The sequence below is a fragment of the Macaca fascicularis genome, chromosome 7 (assembly GCF_037993035.2).
Source record: "Macaca fascicularis isolate 582-1 chromosome 7, T2T-MFA8v1.1".
In the NCBI taxonomy this organism is placed as follows: Eukaryota; Metazoa; Chordata; class Mammalia; order Primates; family Cercopithecidae; genus Macaca; species Macaca fascicularis.
The window spans coordinates 27,907,010-27,925,301 of record NC_088381.1 but is presented as its reverse complement, the minus strand read 5'-3'; the positions used below and the strand labels follow the sequence as shown (position 1 = coordinate 27,925,301).

Genomic DNA, 18,292 nt, shown 5'->3' with positions numbered 1-18,292 from the left:
TCCTCCCACCTCAGTCTCCTGAGTAGCTGGGACTATAGATGTGCCACCATGCTGGGCTAATTTTTGTATTTTTTTGTAGAGAAAAGGTTTCACCACGTTACCCAGGCTGGTCTTGAACTCCTGGGCTCAAACGATCCACATGCCTTGGCCTCCGAAAGTGCTGAGATTACAGGTGTGAGCCACCACACCTGGCTTCAGTCTAATACTTTAGTTTATATCAAGAATCACTCTACACAGAAGATGGAGAAAGAGCAGAAACCCACTTCTGTTTTGTTTAAAGCATTAAGAATCTAAACTGTATTACCTTAACATTTCCAGATTTATTTGTATTTTCAGAGGTTTTGTCTCAGAATTCAGATTCTATAAATATTTGGATGATAATCAGTATTTTTTATTAAAATAAATAACGTGTTCTGTCACCTTGTAGAGCTGCCTGTTACATCACCATTAGGTATTGCTGTGATTAAAAACTTGGAGAACTGGGAACAGATCTTGCAAGAGAAAATGGATCAGTTTGAAGGTCCACCCGCTAACTATATCAACACATACCCAACTGACCTTTCAGTGGGAGCTGGACCAGCTATTCTTCGAAATAAAGCAATGCTAGAACCTGAAAATACCCCATTCAAGTAAGAAAGCTCTTATAATGCTGATAAAGAGTATAGCTTAACTTTTCTGGAAGACAGTTTGGCTAAATATGCCAATATACTTTAAAACATTCATAATTTTGAACCTGCAGTCCTATTTTTAGCAGAATACCCTAAGAAAAATATCAGAAATTTGAATAGAATTTTTTTCCCAGTATTATCTATAATTCATAGACATTCCATTTACATAAAGGAAAAATTCTTTATTAATTTCTGGCGTGGTGTTTTTTGGTTTTTTGTTTGTTTTTTTGAGACAGGGTCTCACTCTGTCTCCTAGGATGGAGTGCAGTGGTGCAATCTCAGCTCACTGCAGCCTCAACCTCCTGGTTAACCCATCCTTTCACCTCTGCCTCCCGAGTAGCTGGAACTAGTGGCGAGTGCCATTGCACCTGGCTAATTTTTTTTGTGTTTTTTGTAGAGACGGGGTTTCACCATGTTGCCCACGCTGAGACGGGGTTTCACCATGTTGCCCACGCTGGTCTCAAACTCCTGGGCTCAAGCAGTCCCCCAGCTTGGCCTCCCAAAGTGCTGGGATTACAGGCATGCACCACTGCACACGGCATATGTGTGTTCTTATTGTCAGAACTCTTACAGAATTTTTTTTCTAACAATCTATATATGCAAATAAGGTGCTTCTGGCTTTTGTCAGTAATTTAACAGTAAACACATTACAGGTTTTTAACTGATGTTTTGATCTTCTGCCTGCCCATGTACGTCCCTTTTGATAAGCAGCATGCTTTTTTTTTTTTTTTTGAGATAGTAGACCCTGATTAATAGTATTTACTATTAAAATAAGGTTAAAAGAACAAAGCTTTTTAGCTTGTTAGGCTGTTAGAATTGATATCTATGACTTATGTTCATTGCCGATATGCTTTAACCAAGAGAACCAACATAAAGTATAATTTAAAAAGAGAATAATAATTTGTCAGCTTAACTGGTTCATTTAGTGTGATTAGAGAATTAGTTGCTAGATGAAATGATTTTTAGGAGAACTAAACATTAAAAGTAAACTGTACAGTTTTGTTGAGCTTAATGCTGTGTCTTCTTTGCAATAGATTGTGAAGGTTTTAAAAATAAATATCTACAAATATAAACATTTTCTATAGACTAAAATAGTGTGATATGTTAATTTTTTTTAATAGGTCCCGGGATTCTTCTGCATTTCCAGTCAAACGACTTTGGCATTTCCTTGTTAAACAAGAAGTCCTTCAAGAGACATTTATTAGATATATTTTCACTAAGAAAAGAAAGCAGAGTGAGGTATTTTGAGAAAAATATTTTCTATTGTAATTTTTCTTTAACATTTCTAAGGAAATCAGTGCTCGATTTATTCTGAAATTTTCTTTCTGGTTGGGTAATAGTCAAAGTTCACTAAACTACCGTGAACTAGTTTTAAGATAAAACCTTATAATTTTCATTTCATAGCAATGAAGCAACATAGGTACTTTGATAAATTACATATATTCAAGTGAAAGTTGGTACTTTATAGTATTTGTCATCAGGTTTTTACATGTAATAAACATTGTGATGGATGGTTTGAGGAATTTTATATATAAACTTACTCTATAATATTCTCCAAATATGTGTTTAAAATATAGCCCTTTAAAGGCATTTTATTTATTTAGCACTTAGAAATGAACAGAATGAAGATTTGAAGCAACACATTCAGGATACTTTTGTGAGAGAATAAACTACAGAAATAGCAAATACAAGATGAAGGAAGATTGCTCTTACAAAGCAAGGCAGAGGTTCTGCATTGCATGATTATTTTTAAGTTAATACAAATGTAATAGCAGACATGGTTCAAGAAGAACCAGCAGCTTGGGAGATTGGCAGATGACCTCTTCCTTATAAAAGTAGGACCTTTTATATGAGCATTTCAGTCTGTTTGGCTATTTAATGAGGTAATGGAGCAGTATGAAGAGTGTTCAGAGTTGAGTGTCTGATGCAATTAAAAATTTGGCAAACATGGCCAGGCATGGCGGCTCACGTCTGTAATCCCAGCACTTCGGGAGGCTGAGGCAGGCAGATCACCTGAAGTCAGGAGTTCGTGACCAGCATTACCAACATGGAGAAACCCCATCTCTACTAAAAATACAAAAGATTAGCTGGGCATGGTGGCGCATGCCTGTAATCCCAGCTACTTGGGAGGCTGAGGTAAGAGAATTGCTTGAACCCGGGAGACAGAGGTTGCGGTGAGCTAAGATCGTGCCATTGCACTCCAGCCTGGGCAACAAGAGCCAAACTCCGTCTCAAAAAAAAAAAAAAAAAAAAAGATTTTGCAAACACAATCAATGAGAAGAAATGAATTATATTTTACTTAGAAAAGTGAAAACAGAGAGAGTCCATATGGCTCAGTTTCCCAAGATTAAAAGTATAAAACTGCTTCTCAGTTTTTCCTCATGCCTAGGGCAGTGAAATCTACCATACTTGTTCTTTTTCCCACTTACCTGAATGGTAATTGTGGTCAACCCTTATGAACAGTCATTTGTTTTCTCTGTGGATTAAAAAATTATGTACTTAAATGAGGAAGTAGAAGAATGAACTGTAGAGACCTTTTGAGTCCTAGTTATAAGCTTTTTCATAACAAAAGACCCTTATGGCATTGAAATTACTGATGTGAGCTTTGTTAGGGAAATCAGAGGCAAATTATTTGCCTCTTTCATTTAAACCACTATGTATAGCATTTCCTATAGTGATCCTGAGTCCAAATTCCATAAACTAAGATATAAGAATCTAAGATAGTGATTTGAAATAAAAGATTTTAGCCAGGCACAGTGGCTCACACCTGTAATCCTAGCACTAGGCGTGGGATCTCCCGAGTTCAGGAGTTTGAGACCAGCCTGGGCAACATGGTGAAACCCTGTCTCTACAAAAAATACAAAACAATTATCCAGGTGTGATGGTGTATGCTTGTAATCCTAGCTACTTGCAGGGCTGAGGTAGGAGGATTGCTTGAGCCCGGGAGGTGGAGGTTGTAGTGAGCTGAGATCACACACCACTGCACTCCAGCCTGGCTAACAAAGTGAGACCCTGTCTTAATAAGATTTCTGGTCAATTAGGGGCTCTGTTATTCACAGAAAACCAGTTCATTGAGTGATCAATTTTCTGAGTGTTTTATTCTTCAAATGATTAAAATTAAAGATTGATCACAAGTATGTTTTAAATATTGGTAAAGTTGATAGCAGGTTGATCGGTTGACTTATCAGAGTGTAGAGTGCTGTGGGAAGCCAGGTGTCTGGGTTTCTTGGACCCTCCCATTCTTGTTTTGCCCTTCCCCACTAGTTTGCTTCTTCCTTAACTAATTCTCCCCCTCTCCGCCCCTTAGTCTCTGTGTGTTCTCTTCTATTTTTCTTCCAGCAGTGGTCCCACGAACAGGGAAGTAGGACAGAGATAAATGGAATGTTTCTTAAAGTGCTATATAAGCAACTGGGAGTTAGGATGGAAGAATTGTTATCATGTACCTTTTTAATTTTAAAACAATGGAATTACTGTCTTGTCTGGTACTGTCCCATAGAACTTCCTGTGATGATGGAAATCTGTATCTGCATAGTCCAACATAGTAGTCACCAGCCACATGTGGTTACTGAGTACTTGAAGTGTGGCTAGTGTGACTGAGAAACAATTTTAAATTTTAATCTAAATGGTTACAATTAATCTAAATAGTTACGTATGGTTAGTGATTGCTGTTTTGAATAGCACAGATCTGAAAAAAAGGTGTTTTCATTAAGAAAAAAATTATGAATAAAATGTTAATGCTGCTGGACAAAATAAAAACTTGTCGCTAGCTTCAGAAATATGCAAAAGTTATTAAAACTCTACCCAATCCAGTAAGAGTGCTTAAATCTTTAAAATTGTCAAATAGAATTTTGGTAATCACTAAATTTGGCAAATTCAGAAAATTGACCAATAAAATTGGCAGGTTAATCCTAAAAATGCTGGATGCATTTTTAAAAAATCCCTGAGAAATGAAGTTATAGATACATTTATAAGAATAAGATCTTTTACTCACTGAAGATATCAAAGAAAAATATTTCACAAAACAAGTGTTTGGGAAACAGATTGGTGAATTTGGCTAGTTAAGACAAATAGATTCTCCAGCAGTTTGGCCTTCACTGAGTTAGCCGTGCCACACATTGACTATTCCTTGGAAGTGTTCTTGGATACATCTTTATCAGCCACAGCAGCCATAGGGGAGTCCCTGGAGGCACGGTCAGAAATTTTGAATGGCCCTTCATGATGAAAGGGAGGCAGTCACCTGAAAAGGTATGAGGAAGAGTTTGTTTCTCTGATCAAACCTTCAGAGTTTCCACAGCAGAGCAGAAGTATGACTACCGATTACAGCCATCCTTAGGACCCCACATTAACCTGGGAGCAAATCACTGAGTGATTTCTTTTCCATGTCTGATTTTATTAAACATTTATTTACTTAGAGAAAAATCATGTGATTAGTCATATTCCTTATAAGAGTGAAATGATTATCAGTATTTTGAATCTATGTTTAGAAATAAATATTTTAATTTATATTTGAAATCCACCCCTATAGGGCAGGAATTTATATAGCATCTTGTGTATCTCCTTATACAAGTGGGCTTTAATTTTTTAGATTACCAGTTATGTAACTTAAATTTCTTAAAACTGTATACAGATAACTAATTTTTATTTTGAAATAGCTTTTATGTTCTTGTGTATATGTAATAGTTACATTAATTTTGCTCTTTTGGCTTTGTATTGTGTTTATTTGATGACTGTTTTATTCAGTTTAATTTCTTGATTTTGCAAATTCATTTTCATCATCTTTAAGTGGTGGAGTGGCCATTTCAGCTTGAAATATTTCACTGTCTTTATAATTTCATTCCATGCATGTGTTTTGTGTTTGTGACGGTGTGGTGGTATTTAGTCTATAGAAGAACATGTGGAGCAGGTCAACCAAAACTGCGTAGCAGAAGATTGCCACATCAAGGTAGTATTCCAAGATCTTGTATTTAGCTCATTCTTTAAAGTTCAAGGAGCTAACGTCTCATCTCTGATACTAACCATGACCTGCCCAACTGGCTAACTACTCAGAGAACTCGTAGTACTCGCATACCACTTCAGTGGTACAGGGGAGGAGATGCTTCACTCTATCTGGCTTGCTCTGTCTTGCCCTTGGTTCTTGTCTTTCTTGCTCCCTATTCCATCTTCACTTCTGTCACATTTTCTGTTTTAAGCATGGCTGTTTCATCTTTCCTTCTCGATTCTGCCTTTTCTTTCCTTGCCATCACAAACCCTAAGCCATTGCACCTTCCTCTCATCAGTCTCTTTTATTCCTTTCAAACTATCCCTCTTTCCAACTTTTCCTTATTTCTGTCTCATCACCCTTACTTCAAAAGGTGGTTTCTTTTTGGTTTTTCTATGGTTTTTACTCCACTCTGTGCCTCTTAATGTATGCACATTCTTATTGCAGAATATGCACTTTTGGAAGAGCTAAGAGAGACATTACTGTATAAATTACTAATAAAAATATATTAGCCATCTTTTATAATTAATCAGTATCTTACCATCACAATGGAAATTGGGGTGATTACAGGACATCAGAGAATTTAAGCAAATTTTCCAAAGCTAGTTTTCAACACATTAAAGTTACTCTTACCCTTTTTTATCGCTGCTGCTGCTACATTTTCTTCTTATCGTGCTTTCAAATCTTATGGGATGTGCATAACTCTAAATAGAGCTGTGCTGCCGCAACTAAAACTGCTGATTAATGTTTTCTAGGTTGAAGCTGATCTGGGCTATCCAGGTGGAAAAGCGAAAGTCATTCATAAGGAATCTGATATGATCATGGCATTTTCTGTTAATAAGGTAAAAGCTATCATCATTATAAACAATGTATTTCTCTTCAGTGAAATTGCTTAAATCATTGACTCTGCCTTTGCTTTATAGGCAAATTGTAATGAAATTGTTTTGGCTTCAACACATGATGTTCAAGAACTTGATGTTACTTCTCTACTGGCCTGTCAGTCATATATATGGATCGGAGAAGAATATGACAGAGAATCCAAAAGGTGTCTCATAGTCACTTTTACATATAGTTTTCTGTAAGAAGTACCCACTAAATGGTTATGCACATGATTTGAATTATTTCAAAAGGTATACATGTATCTCTCTCTTCATTTGAGTAGGTGACAAATATAATTGGTTTAGCTGCCAATGAAAGTCTTTGCCTACATTAACTGAATAAATTATACTTCTTCCATTAAACCCTACACTATTGATAGTATTTCAATCAGGATAATCCCTGACACTTGGCTTCATGATATTCAGTAAATTAATTTGATCTGGATAATTAAAACAGTATACATAAGTGTGTTAATTACACTGAGTCATATTTACTGAGTAATTTTGCAGAGTTTCTTACCACCTAATAAGCATACCCTTTTTTAAACAGATAAAAATATAGACGGCTTCACTTTTCATTAAAGCTTTGGACACTGCACCAAGAGTGTTTTGCCATGAGGTTTCTCCTTCATGGTTTGCCCTCCCTCTTGCTTTTCTCCAGACTCTTAGAAATTGTATGTGCTTGAGGATGGTGCCATGATAGTTTCTCTCCTTGTTTTGTTGAATTTTTTTGTTAGTATGTGATATAACTAGGATTTAATATCACATTTCAGAGTAGATATAACCCGGTACTATGATACAATCCATCACAAAAATTACTTTCACATTTTATATATCTTACTCCAAGAAATCTTTAAGCTCAAATTTCTTTAAAGGTGTTAATTTGATACTGAGATATCTGTACTTGAAGAGAATATATATTTTTTCCATAGATAAAAACAAATCTATATTAAATACAACAAACATTTGTTTCAACTTGTGCAGCAATAAAGTTGTCCCCAAACAACATTAGACTAAATTTATATTTTGCCAAAAGGGAAAAAAGTTAACCAGTATTAAAATTGGCGATTAGGACTTGTACCTAAGTTTTTCTTATGGCTACTTAATTTAGTTTTTAAAATAAAGATTGTCCTATGGGTACATAAAAAGCTTTTTCGTTGGAATTTGTGTTAAGAGAAAAGGGAACTTTCACAGTAACACATGAATGTTTTTCACAGTTCAGATGATGTTGATTATCGTGGTTCCACTACAACTCTTTATCAACCTAGTGCAACATCCTATTCAGCAAGTCAGGTGCATCCACCTTCATCTCTGCCATGGCTGGGCAGTGGACAGACTAGCACTGGAGCTAGTGTGGTATGTTATTTACTTATAGGTATCATTTCTGGATTTGGACTCTCTGAAAAATCAGTTGGAATCACTTTGACATAGGAATGATCCTAAAGTTCAGGGACAAATACCAGTAGATAGGCCATGGTAATGACAGCTGACATTTATTGTGGCTTTTTTATTTGGAGACAGGGTCTAGCTCTGTTGCCCAGGCTGGAGTGCAGTGGTGCAATCTCGGCTCACTGCAGCCTTGACCTCCTGGGCTCAATTGATCCTTCTGTCTCAACCTCCCAAGTAGCTGGGACTACAGGTGCATGCCAGCATGCCTGGCTAATTTTTGTATTTTTTGTAGGGATGGCATTTCACCATGTTGTCCAGGCTGGTCTCGAACTCCTGGGCTCAACTGATCTACCCACTTCAGCCTCCCAGGGTGCTAGGATTACAGGCATGAGCCAGCTCACTGGCCTCATACGACTTTCTTAGTGCCAGATGCATGCTTTTTCTCACAACAATCCTAGGTGGTAGGTGCTATTATTATGCTCCATTATCATTTTATAGATGAATAAACAGATACAAAATGGTAAAGCAAAGTTAAAGGGGAATTCATGTCTACTTCTAAGTGTTTGAAAGCACGTCAGTAACGTTCTTGTCACTGTAGCTGGAGGGGTCCCATTCTCATGTTCTGCTCTGAAGCATCTGGAGGTGCTCCTGAATGTCCTCAGGGAGGAGCACTTGAGGAAGAGTTCCTTTATTATGAGATGAAGCTCCTTGGTAACCTCACAGGCCAGGGCTGTACCAGCAAGTGTCTGTGTCCTCAGCCTCTCCAGACAGTTGTTCTATGTAGTGGTTCGGAACATCCATAACAGGCTTTATCTCAGAAATAAGCAGGGCGTAAGAGAATAAATGTCAGAATTTATCCTGAAGCATATCCTTCCTCATCTCTTCTGAATACACAAAATAAAACTTTTTAAATTTTCTTTTAAAGCTTATGAAAAGGAATCTACATAATGTTAAGAGAATGACTTCACACCCAGTCCACCAATACTGTAAGTATTTATGACCTAATAATTGTAACTGTCCTCATTTGGAGGTTGATTTATAGAATAGAGAATATTGGAACTCTTTAATTTCCTATTTCCTGCTTTTTCTCTTGTGTTTCAGATCTTACAGGTGCTCAGGACGGCAGTGTACGAATGTTTGAATGGACGCGACCTCAGCAACTTGTCTGCTTTCGTCAAGCTGGCAATGCAAGAGTTACTAGATTATATTTTAATTCACAAGGCAACAAGGTTAGTTTCTGGGGGCTTCTGCTAAATTCATCTGAAAATAATTGTGGATATTTAGGAGTAAGTGATAAAAGTACATTGAAAAATGAATTCATTGACCCTGGATTTAAACTGAGCAGGCAGTTTTTTGGTGTCTATTCATATACTCTCTTTTCTTCCAATAGAAGCAAAAATCTACAAAATTTAGTATGGATTGATCATCTATTTAAAGATACTAAATATACTGTGAGAGTAAAAAAACTGCCTCTGTTGAGTGTGTTGGTGATTCCTATAAGCACAGTCAAGTTCTTGAGAGAAACCTAGTTTCTTACTAAATTTCATCAGTGAGAGGTTAGAGGAAAACAGTGAAACAGGTAAGCAGTTAAGAAGTGACGGAAGGGCCAGGCACAGTTTTTCACACCTGTAATTACAACACTTTAGGAGGCCAAGGCAGGAGGATTGCTTGAACTCCAGCATTTGAGGCAACCTGAACAACAAAGGGAGGCCGCATCCCTACAAAATTTTTAAAAATTAGCCCAGGCATGTGCCTAGTCCTAGCTACTCAGAAGGTTGAGCCTGGAGGATCCCTTGAACCCAGGAGTTTGAGGTTATAGTAAGCTATAATTGCACTACTGCACTCCAGCCTGGGTAACAGAGTGAAACCCTGTCTCAAAGAAAAAAAAAAGTGACAAGGAATTTTTTAGCACTTGGACTTTTTGGGAATGACAGCAACAGAAACATAGTTAGGGGCAGAATATTTGTTTAGTAGGGCCTTAGTGAATCATCTTTCCATGTTTTTACCTTTGCTGTGGATGCTAAGAACATGTGTTTAGTAGTTATACTGTTCTTACAGTGTGGTGTTGCGGATGGAGAGGGTTTTCTGAGTATCTGGCAAGTTAACCAAACTGCATCAAATCCTAAACCTTATATGGTAAGTATCACTAATGTTCCCAGGGAGCATATAGACAACACTTTCTTTGTTCATGAAGAGCCCGTTTCAGACAGTGAATCTCATTGGTGGTCCTACTGGGAAAAGGATGATCTTGTTCAGCAATCCCAGCCTAACAGCAGCACCCATCCTTACCCTAGTTTTAGACTGAAATGACCTGAAAAACAAAAACCCTTGCTTTTCACCTTGAAGTGCAGTCATTACATTTTAAAAATTTCTGGGGCTTTCCCTGTATATGGTACAACTTGGGGTTTTTTATTATACTTTTATCCATTTTGAAAACTCTATCTTCTTAATATACACACCATAAAATTCTATCATTAAGAATCAGGTTCTGCCGGGTGCGGTGGCTCATGCCTGTAATCCCAGCACCTTGGGAGGCTGAGGCAGGAGAATCACTTGAATCCAGGAGGCGGAGGTTGCAGTGAGCCGAGATTGTGCCACTGCGCTCCAACTTGGGCAATAGAGTGAGACTTCATCTCAAAAAAAGAATCAGGTTCCAAACATCTATTCCAATTTGTTCCAGAATTGTGCTTACCAGATTATAAAATAGCCAATCCCAGTGAGCCACCTTATTAATCCAAATTGGACTACAAAATACTTGGTGATGAAGACAAGTAGATCTTTACCTGATGGAGATACGGTGGGGGAAGGGAACACGGGAGAGGGTGGAAGGTGACACTGTCTTGTGTGAAACTTCAGGCTTCACATATATGCAGGGAGGTTCAGGAAGCCTTGAACCACTTGGGACCAGATAGATTACCCAGATACTTTAAACAAGTTTTCTAAACTATAGATATGTTCTTAATTATGTGTATAAGATATTTCTCTTAAGTTAGTACACTATAGACTGTACCTTGTCTATGCAGAAATGGAAGTAATCTTGAATTTATACTTTTGTCTTCAGTCAGATCTGCACCACTCTAATTCCAGACAGAAAAGCATGCATTATATATTTTAAAATACCTTGACGTCCTAAGACTAGTTGGGTCTGTAAGCATTTCCTTTGTGGCTTATTATTAAAGCTTATTACATGTATTTGAGATCATTAGCACTAAAATTGACAGGGCTTAGGTAGGTTCATGTACTTTGATGTCCTATTCTTACATAATCTAAAAAACATGACCTCTAATTCTGTTTTTACCAACTCCAGTTATTAAAAATTATTGGACAGTAGCCAAATATACACATGGTTAACCCTTGTACTATCGCTTATTTTATTCTAGACTGAGTTTTTAAAAACTGTTCTTAGCTCATGCATATAGTATGTTATTAGCAGACTATGTTAGTACTGTATCAAATTTTATCTGATGATAAAATAACATCAGTTGCACTTTGTTTTTCGTAGAGTTGGCAGTGCCACAGTAAAGCCACAAGTGACTTTGCATTTATTACTTCTTCAAGTCTAGTTGCCACATCTGGACACTCCAATGACAATAGGTAGGTTGACAGAAAAGCAAAGCAAGAAATATAAAAATGTTAGAAAAGTATTCTTGCTAAAAGTATGGATTTCTATTGGTAGGATTTTTCCACTCTAGGCATTAAAAAAAAAAAAAAAAAAAAAAAAACTTTGTTACATAATTCTTATTTCAGAGTGTTTTTTCTTACCAAAAGGAGAAAAGCAAAAATGAAAGTTATTCCTAATATGTGTAATTTTTATTTTAAAGCTATTCAGTCTTTTTAAAACTACTACTGTTAACACTGTTAGTTTCTCCAGGACTAACAAGCATCTGATACTGTCACCATCATTTTCAACATTTTTATTTTATTGTAGGAGGTTTGGGGGAATAGGTGGTGTTTGGTTACATGGATAAGTTCTTCAGTGGCAATTGCTGAGATTCTGGTACGCCCATCACCTGAGCAGTGTACACTGTACCCAATGTGTAGTCTTTTATCCCTCACCCTCCTCCCACCCCTCCCAAGTCCCCAGAGTCCATTATATATCATTCTGATCCTTTGCATCTTCATAGCTTATCTCCCACTTATAAGTGAGAACATATGACACATGATTTTCCATTCCTGAGTTACTTCACTTAGAATAATGGTCTCTAACTCCATCCAGGTTGCTGCATATGTGATTATTTCATTCCTTTTTATGAAGTATTCCATGGTATATATGTACCACATTTTCTTTTTCCACTTGTTGGTTGATGGACATTTAGGTTGGTTCCGTAGTTTTGCAGTTGTGAATTGTGCTGCTATAAACAGGAGTGTGCAAGTGTCTTTTTCATATAATGACTTCTTTTCTTCTGGGTAGATACCCAGTAGTAGGATTGCTGGATTGAATGGTAGTTCCACTTATAATTCTTTAAGGAATCTCCATATACTGTTTTTCATAGTGGTTGTACTAGTTTACATTCCCACAGCAGTGAAGTGTCCCCTTTTCACCACCTCCATGCCAGTATCTATTTTTTGGTTTTTTAATTATGGCCATTCTTGCAGGAATAAGGTAGTATCGTATTGGAGTTTTAATTTGCATTTTCCTGGTAATTAGTGGTTTTAAGCCTTTTTTCATGTTTGTTGCCCATTTGTATTTTGAGAATTGTCTATTCATGTCCTTTGCTCACTTTTGATGGGATTTTTTTGTTAAGTTCCTTGTAGATTCTAGATATTAGTCCCTTGTCAGATATATGCATTGTATTTTCTCCCACTCTGCGGGTTGCCTGTTTACTGTTGCTGTGCAGAAGCTTTTTATTTTAATTAGGTCCTATTTATTTTTGTTGCATTTGCCTTTGGGTTCTTGGTCATGAATTCTTTGTCTTAAGTCAATGTCTAGTGTTTTCGATGTTATCTTCTAGAATTTTTATGGTTTCAGGTGTTAGATTTAAGTTTGATCCATCTTGTGTTGATTTTTGTATAAGGTGAGAGAGGATTCAGGGACTAACAGGCATTTGACACTGTCCCCATCATTCTCAACATTTATTTTGACCTCACATAGTTTTCATTAGCAACACGTGCCCAGGAAAAACATCTCGTTTCCCTACAGTGGTTACCACCTGGGGATATAAAAGCATTCCTTATACTCAGGAAGTCATATCAGTTTCCTGGAGTGATAATGGAAAGGAGATGGGGTAGAGGATGCAGAGACAGGCAGGACCATATAAGATGGAACTGTGGAGTTTGTCCCTACCCCCATCCTAGTTGGGAATCACTAGTCTCTATAGGTGTGAGTGAACAAAAAAGATAAGAATGAATAAGCAAAATATTTGATTGAAAGACAGGTTGTCCCTGGTGATGACTTAGAACAATTGTTTATGATATATTTTTGTTATTGTGTTTCTTTAAAAGAAATGTTTGCCTCTGGGACACATTAATATCACCCGGAAACAGCCTCATTCATGGTGAGTTAAGGTCTATGATTTTTAAAAATATACCATGAAGGAATAATACACCATGAAGGAATGCTTTCTTGTTTTAATTAGTGAATCCAGTGAGTGTTTATTGTCAGGTTGAAAATGGAGAAATACTTAATTAGCATATCTGGCTTTCTTGCTGAGTTAAAGATATATGGTCTCAGAAATCCAAAATAGTCTTTATATTGTATTCTATTCAGAAAATATGGTATGGATAGTGGTACTACTAACAAGGCTATTTAAGAGATTAGTTGCAAAGTATTCATTGAGCTTAATAGAAAAGAGCATATTTTAAAGAATTGAACCTAATCATAAAATACATTTTGTCTTTTTTTTCCTTTTTGTGGAGAGCAAGGTCTCACTGTATTGCTCTGACAGGTCTCAAGTTCCTAGGCTCAAGCTATCCTCCCACCTCTGCCTCCCTAAGTACTGGGATTAGGGGCATGAGCCATCACACCTGGCCCTAACCATAAAATAAAACAAAGGTTAACCTTATGATAATGACTAGAAATGTAAATAGTGCCATTTAAATATTCCTTTAAGACAGTACTTACCAAATTAGTGTCCTAACTCTGTCTTCCACATAGTACCAACCAAAAAGTGCTCCATGCTCAAGTAAGTTTAGTTAAATGAAGTAAATTGTTTTACAGAAAGATTCTCAGTCTTTTAATACACTGATATGCATTTTGAAAGATGTCGTTACTTCTCAATTTTATTGCAGAATTCTGTGAACAGTGGTTAACATTGCTTACAGATTTTCTACATGTTAATTTGAATCCTTAATCATATTAAAATGCAAATACTCCTGGGAAGGATAATTTCTTAACTTGTAACTGAAAACATTCACACATTTCCTTATCGTGGTGTTGTGATGAGAGAACATGTATGGTACAGCACTTGGTTGGGTTAATACTCACCAACTCTGAGAAGCTTGGTCTCTGCTGTTCTGTATACTTTTTATGAGGCAGTATCACTTAGGGCTTAAGGTTTAAACTTTCTTTTTCTCTCTGTGTTCATTTCACATTGAGATTATGGATAAAAGATTTGTTCTGATATTGCTTAACGTTTTTCTTTAATCATATGATTACAGAAATTCAGTGACTTACAAAACAATAAATTGTTCCTTAGAATGAAAAATGCATCAGTAATTTCTGTATTTAAATGTGGATTTAGACATCATAGTTACCAAGATAAATTGTTTTGAGAAAGTCTCTGACGTTTTTCTTCTTCAGGTTTCACATGCCATGATCATGGTGCCACAGTACTTCAATATGCACCCAAACAGCAACTCCTGATCTCGGGGGGTAGGAAAGGACATGTCTGCATTTTTGACATCAGGCAAAGGCAGCTCATTCACACATTCCAGGCCCATGACTCAGCTATTAAGGCTCTGGCCCTGGATCCCTATGAGGAATATTTTACCACAGGTTCAGCAGAAGGTAACATAAAGGTGAGTCAGTACAAGAGGTTGGAATGTGCTAAAGACTGATTGGAAAGAGAAAAAACAAAAACTCCACATTCTTTGAAATAAAGCTTCGTGGAGATACCAAATGTCTCAACACTCTACCGCCTCCCTATGCTTCTGTATGGTTCTTTCTAAACTGTTCTGGTCAATGAGATTATCAAACTCTTTGGACTTAGGTCATTAGAAAGCTTTAAAGCATTCTATTTTGAGTAAAGTGTATGAGTTTAATACATGAAAATTTTTGATGACATTAGTTTGGCTTCTTAGAAGCTTCTCCTCTCTCCTTCAGTACTCTTGTGTGTGGCGGAGGTGGCATTTCCATTAAGTGAGCTAGCGCAGATGCTCCTTGACTTACAGTGGGAGTACGTCCCCACAAACCCATTCTAAGTTAAAAATATCGTTAGGTTGAAAAACATACTTTCAACTTAATATTTTCAATTTACTGTGAGTTTATTGAGACTAACATCAGGATAAGCCAAGGAGCATACTGAATGCGTATTGCTTTCACACTGTCATAAAGTCAAAAAGTCTTAAGTCACACCATCGTAAGTAGGGGACTGTCTGTACCACACTACTTTTACATAGTCTTAGGGCCTAGCTCAGCATGAGGAACACATTTAACCGAATTAACTCAAATAGTTAATTGAATTAGAGACGGGCTACATATGGTTAACATGAAACTGTGAGAGGATGTGAAGAAAAATGTGAAAGGAGGACAGTAAATGCATCGTGGGAGTGATATTATTTCCCACTGAGATAAGCTCTTAGGAAAGAGGCAGTGGGTGGGAAGGTTGGGCTTTAGTGAGATCACTTGGACCAAGGGAGCAGAAGGGCCATGTTTTTGCTTTTGGTCTTTTCGTAATGTATTTTTAACTCTTTGTTTTGCACCAGGTTTGGAGATTGACAGGCCATGGCCTAATTCATTCATTTAAAAGTGAACATGCTAAGCAGTCCATATTTCGAAACATTGGGGCCGGAGTCATGCAGATTGACATCATCCAGGGCAATCGGATCTTCTCCTGTGGTGCAGATGGCACGCTGAAAACCAGGGTTTTGCCCAATGCTTTTAACATCCCTAACAGAATTCTTGACATTCTATAGATTTAAAGATTGGGGTTTTATTTTTATATCCATTTCAATTAAAAGGCACAGTACAGTAATCACTAGGCAATTCTGCTTTCTAAGCAGTTAACATTGAAAACAGAGAATCTCTGTGTAGAATTCGAATATGACCCAAGCTGAGTATTATCTATGCAGGTTGGTGGAATGAATGTGCATGTACCTTATTATGCTGACATACTAAAAAAAATAAAACCTAGTATTGTATGAAGGATAGCTATTCTTTACAGCATTTAGCAAACCTGATTCAGAAAACATTTGAGATTAGCAAATTAGTAACTTGAAATAATGAAAAGGACGTTTATACCAAATTAAGGAAGAAAATGTTGCTGATTCGGGTTTTTCTTCCTGTTCTTACCACTGACTGAAGCATGCCTGCAGTCTCCTCCTCTTTTGAATGAAGGATAATCATAAGGTGTTAGGAGCGCTAGACCACCAGGAAAACTTTCTTAGCTGTGGAGCAGTGCGTGGTGACCAGTTCTCTGCTGGGAGAGATTATTTCCATTCTTTCCTGCTGAATATTTTTCCTGTTAGTGTTTATACTGAGCTAGTACTGTAACTTGCAAATGAGTGCAAATTTAAATGCAATGTTTTCCTCACAATTTGCACATTTACATTTTTTGGACTGCTAGTTTTTCTATTTAAATATTTGCCTTCATGTTAGGAATGTACTATGTGAACATGACATATTTGTAGTTAACCAAACACACCTTCTTAGTCCAGTTTAGTACGTTTTCTTTTCGTGTATTCAAAGTTAAACACCCACAACATTTAAGGATATGTTGAAACTACACCAATAGAGCATTTCATACCATAATTAAAATGAATGTTAGGCTTCTTGTGGCCAGTTAATAGTTGATGAGATTGGTGATATTATTTATTGCCACAGCCTATTGTATAAACTATGCAGAGTTAAATATTTGCTTGTAAAATATTAGCCAATGTTGTCATTACTTTGATGTATTTCCTTGGTTATGACCAAAAATATGTTGATATACTGAAACTAATGTCTGTGTGTTTAAATGTTTACCAGCAAATTGTCTTATGTTAATGAGAATGTTTAATGCCTGTGTGGTAAATAGTAAATACAATGGCATAAAAGTAACTTTCTCTGAAGATGATGTGATGTTCAGGTTGTGAAATATGTATGTAAAAGAAAAATAAATGTTATTTGTTAGAGTTTTATTTTAGTTTGATCTGTTTAAATAGACTGCTCTGGCATTCTTTGATACTGTTTTTGACAGTTGAGATTTTTAATTGGATAAAATGTTTTAACTGTTAGAGACTTTGCAAGCCATTAGGCAGTTTATTCATTCGTAAGTATTTACTGAATACCTTATATACCAAAGCCATTCTAGGAAATGGGATACAGTGGAGAGCCAGACAGAGAAAGCACACAATGTTGAGATTTAGTTGGGCAAGAGCTAACCTCACTATACCTTCTCCAGACAGATTTGGAGTCTTGGCTCTTTGCTTGCTCCTAAGTAAGGGAGGTCAGAATATGCCCATTGACAAGAACAGTCAGGAAAATGAGCTTGTGAGAGACATCTCAATGCCTAAAGGAAAACTGGCTCAAAGGAGCTTTCAGAAAAAAGGGAAGAGAACTTTCTCTGTCAGATAAAAACAGTAAGAGACTCCAGATTCACCTTCTAGCTTGAAACAACTAAAAGAAAAAAAGAACACAAAATATATAAACAATGGTTCTCAAGGCATTAAGCATCAGGTAGGGAGTGACTGATCCCTGAGAGGTGAGCATTTTAATTGTCCCAACTTACCACCTTGAGAAAGTTTCTAGGCCACAGGCAGGAAGAGAACCCAGGCAGAGCTTAATGGTCTCTCCAAGTTGCCAAGATAGAACTGCAAGTCTGGGGAATAGAATGTGGCTAGAGTTTGCAGGCCAAAGGCAACAGAGTTGCATAGGGAGAGGTGCACAGAAGGTCTGTGTTAGTCTGTTCTCACACTGCTATAAGGACATACTTGAGACTAGGTAATTTATAAAGGAAAGAGATTTAATGGACTCATAGTTCCACATGGTTGAGGAGACCTCACAATCATGGCAGAAGGAAAAGGAGGACCAAAGGCACATCTTACATGGTGGCAGGTAAGAAAGCATGTTCAGGGAAACTGCACTTTATAAAAATCATCAGATCTCGTGAGACTTACTATCACGAGAACAGCATGGGAAGAATCTGCCCTCGTGATTCAGTTACCTCCCACTGAGTCCCTCACACAACACTTGGGGATTATGGGAGCTACAATTCAAGATGAAATTGGGTGCAGACACAGTC

The 18,292-nt window shown here is 37.0% G+C and overlaps 1 protein-coding gene across 12 annotated transcripts in view; it reads left to right on the top strand.

Annotated features, from left to right (window-relative positions):
• The window catches only part of DMXL2 (Dmx like 2), a 173,181-nt gene extending 155,992 nt beyond the window's left edge, over nt 1-17,189 (top strand). For 4 of the 12 annotated variants that reach the window (XM_005559561.4, XM_005559560.4, XM_065547929.1 and 1 more), the window contains 13 exons: nt 428-629; nt 1,790-1,907; nt 5,548-5,610; nt 6,402-6,488; nt 6,570-6,691; nt 7,742-7,880; nt 8,839-8,899; nt 9,015-9,142; nt 9,972-10,049; nt 11,416-11,507; nt 13,356-13,408; nt 14,653-14,870; nt 15,777-17,189. In XM_005559561.4, coding sequence (XP_005559618.2) covers nt 428-629; nt 1,790-1,907; nt 5,548-5,610; nt 6,402-6,488; nt 6,570-6,691; nt 7,742-7,880; nt 8,839-8,899; nt 9,015-9,142; nt 9,972-10,049; nt 11,416-11,507; nt 13,356-13,408; nt 14,653-14,870; nt 15,777-15,986 — 1,571 coding nt within the window. In that variant the 3' untranslated portion in view covers nt 15,987-17,189. Of the gene's footprint in view, nt 1-427; nt 630-1,789; nt 1,917-5,547; nt 5,611-6,401; nt 6,489-6,569; nt 6,692-7,741; nt 7,881-8,838; nt 8,900-9,014; nt 9,143-9,971; nt 10,050-11,415; nt 11,508-13,355; nt 13,409-14,652; nt 14,871-15,776 lie in introns of those variants that run through there. The other 8 variants (XM_005559563.4, XM_005559562.4, XM_065547932.1 and 5 more) reach the window with 4 other exon arrangements.
• The last annotated feature ends 1,103 nt before the right edge of the window (nt 17,190-18,292 follow it).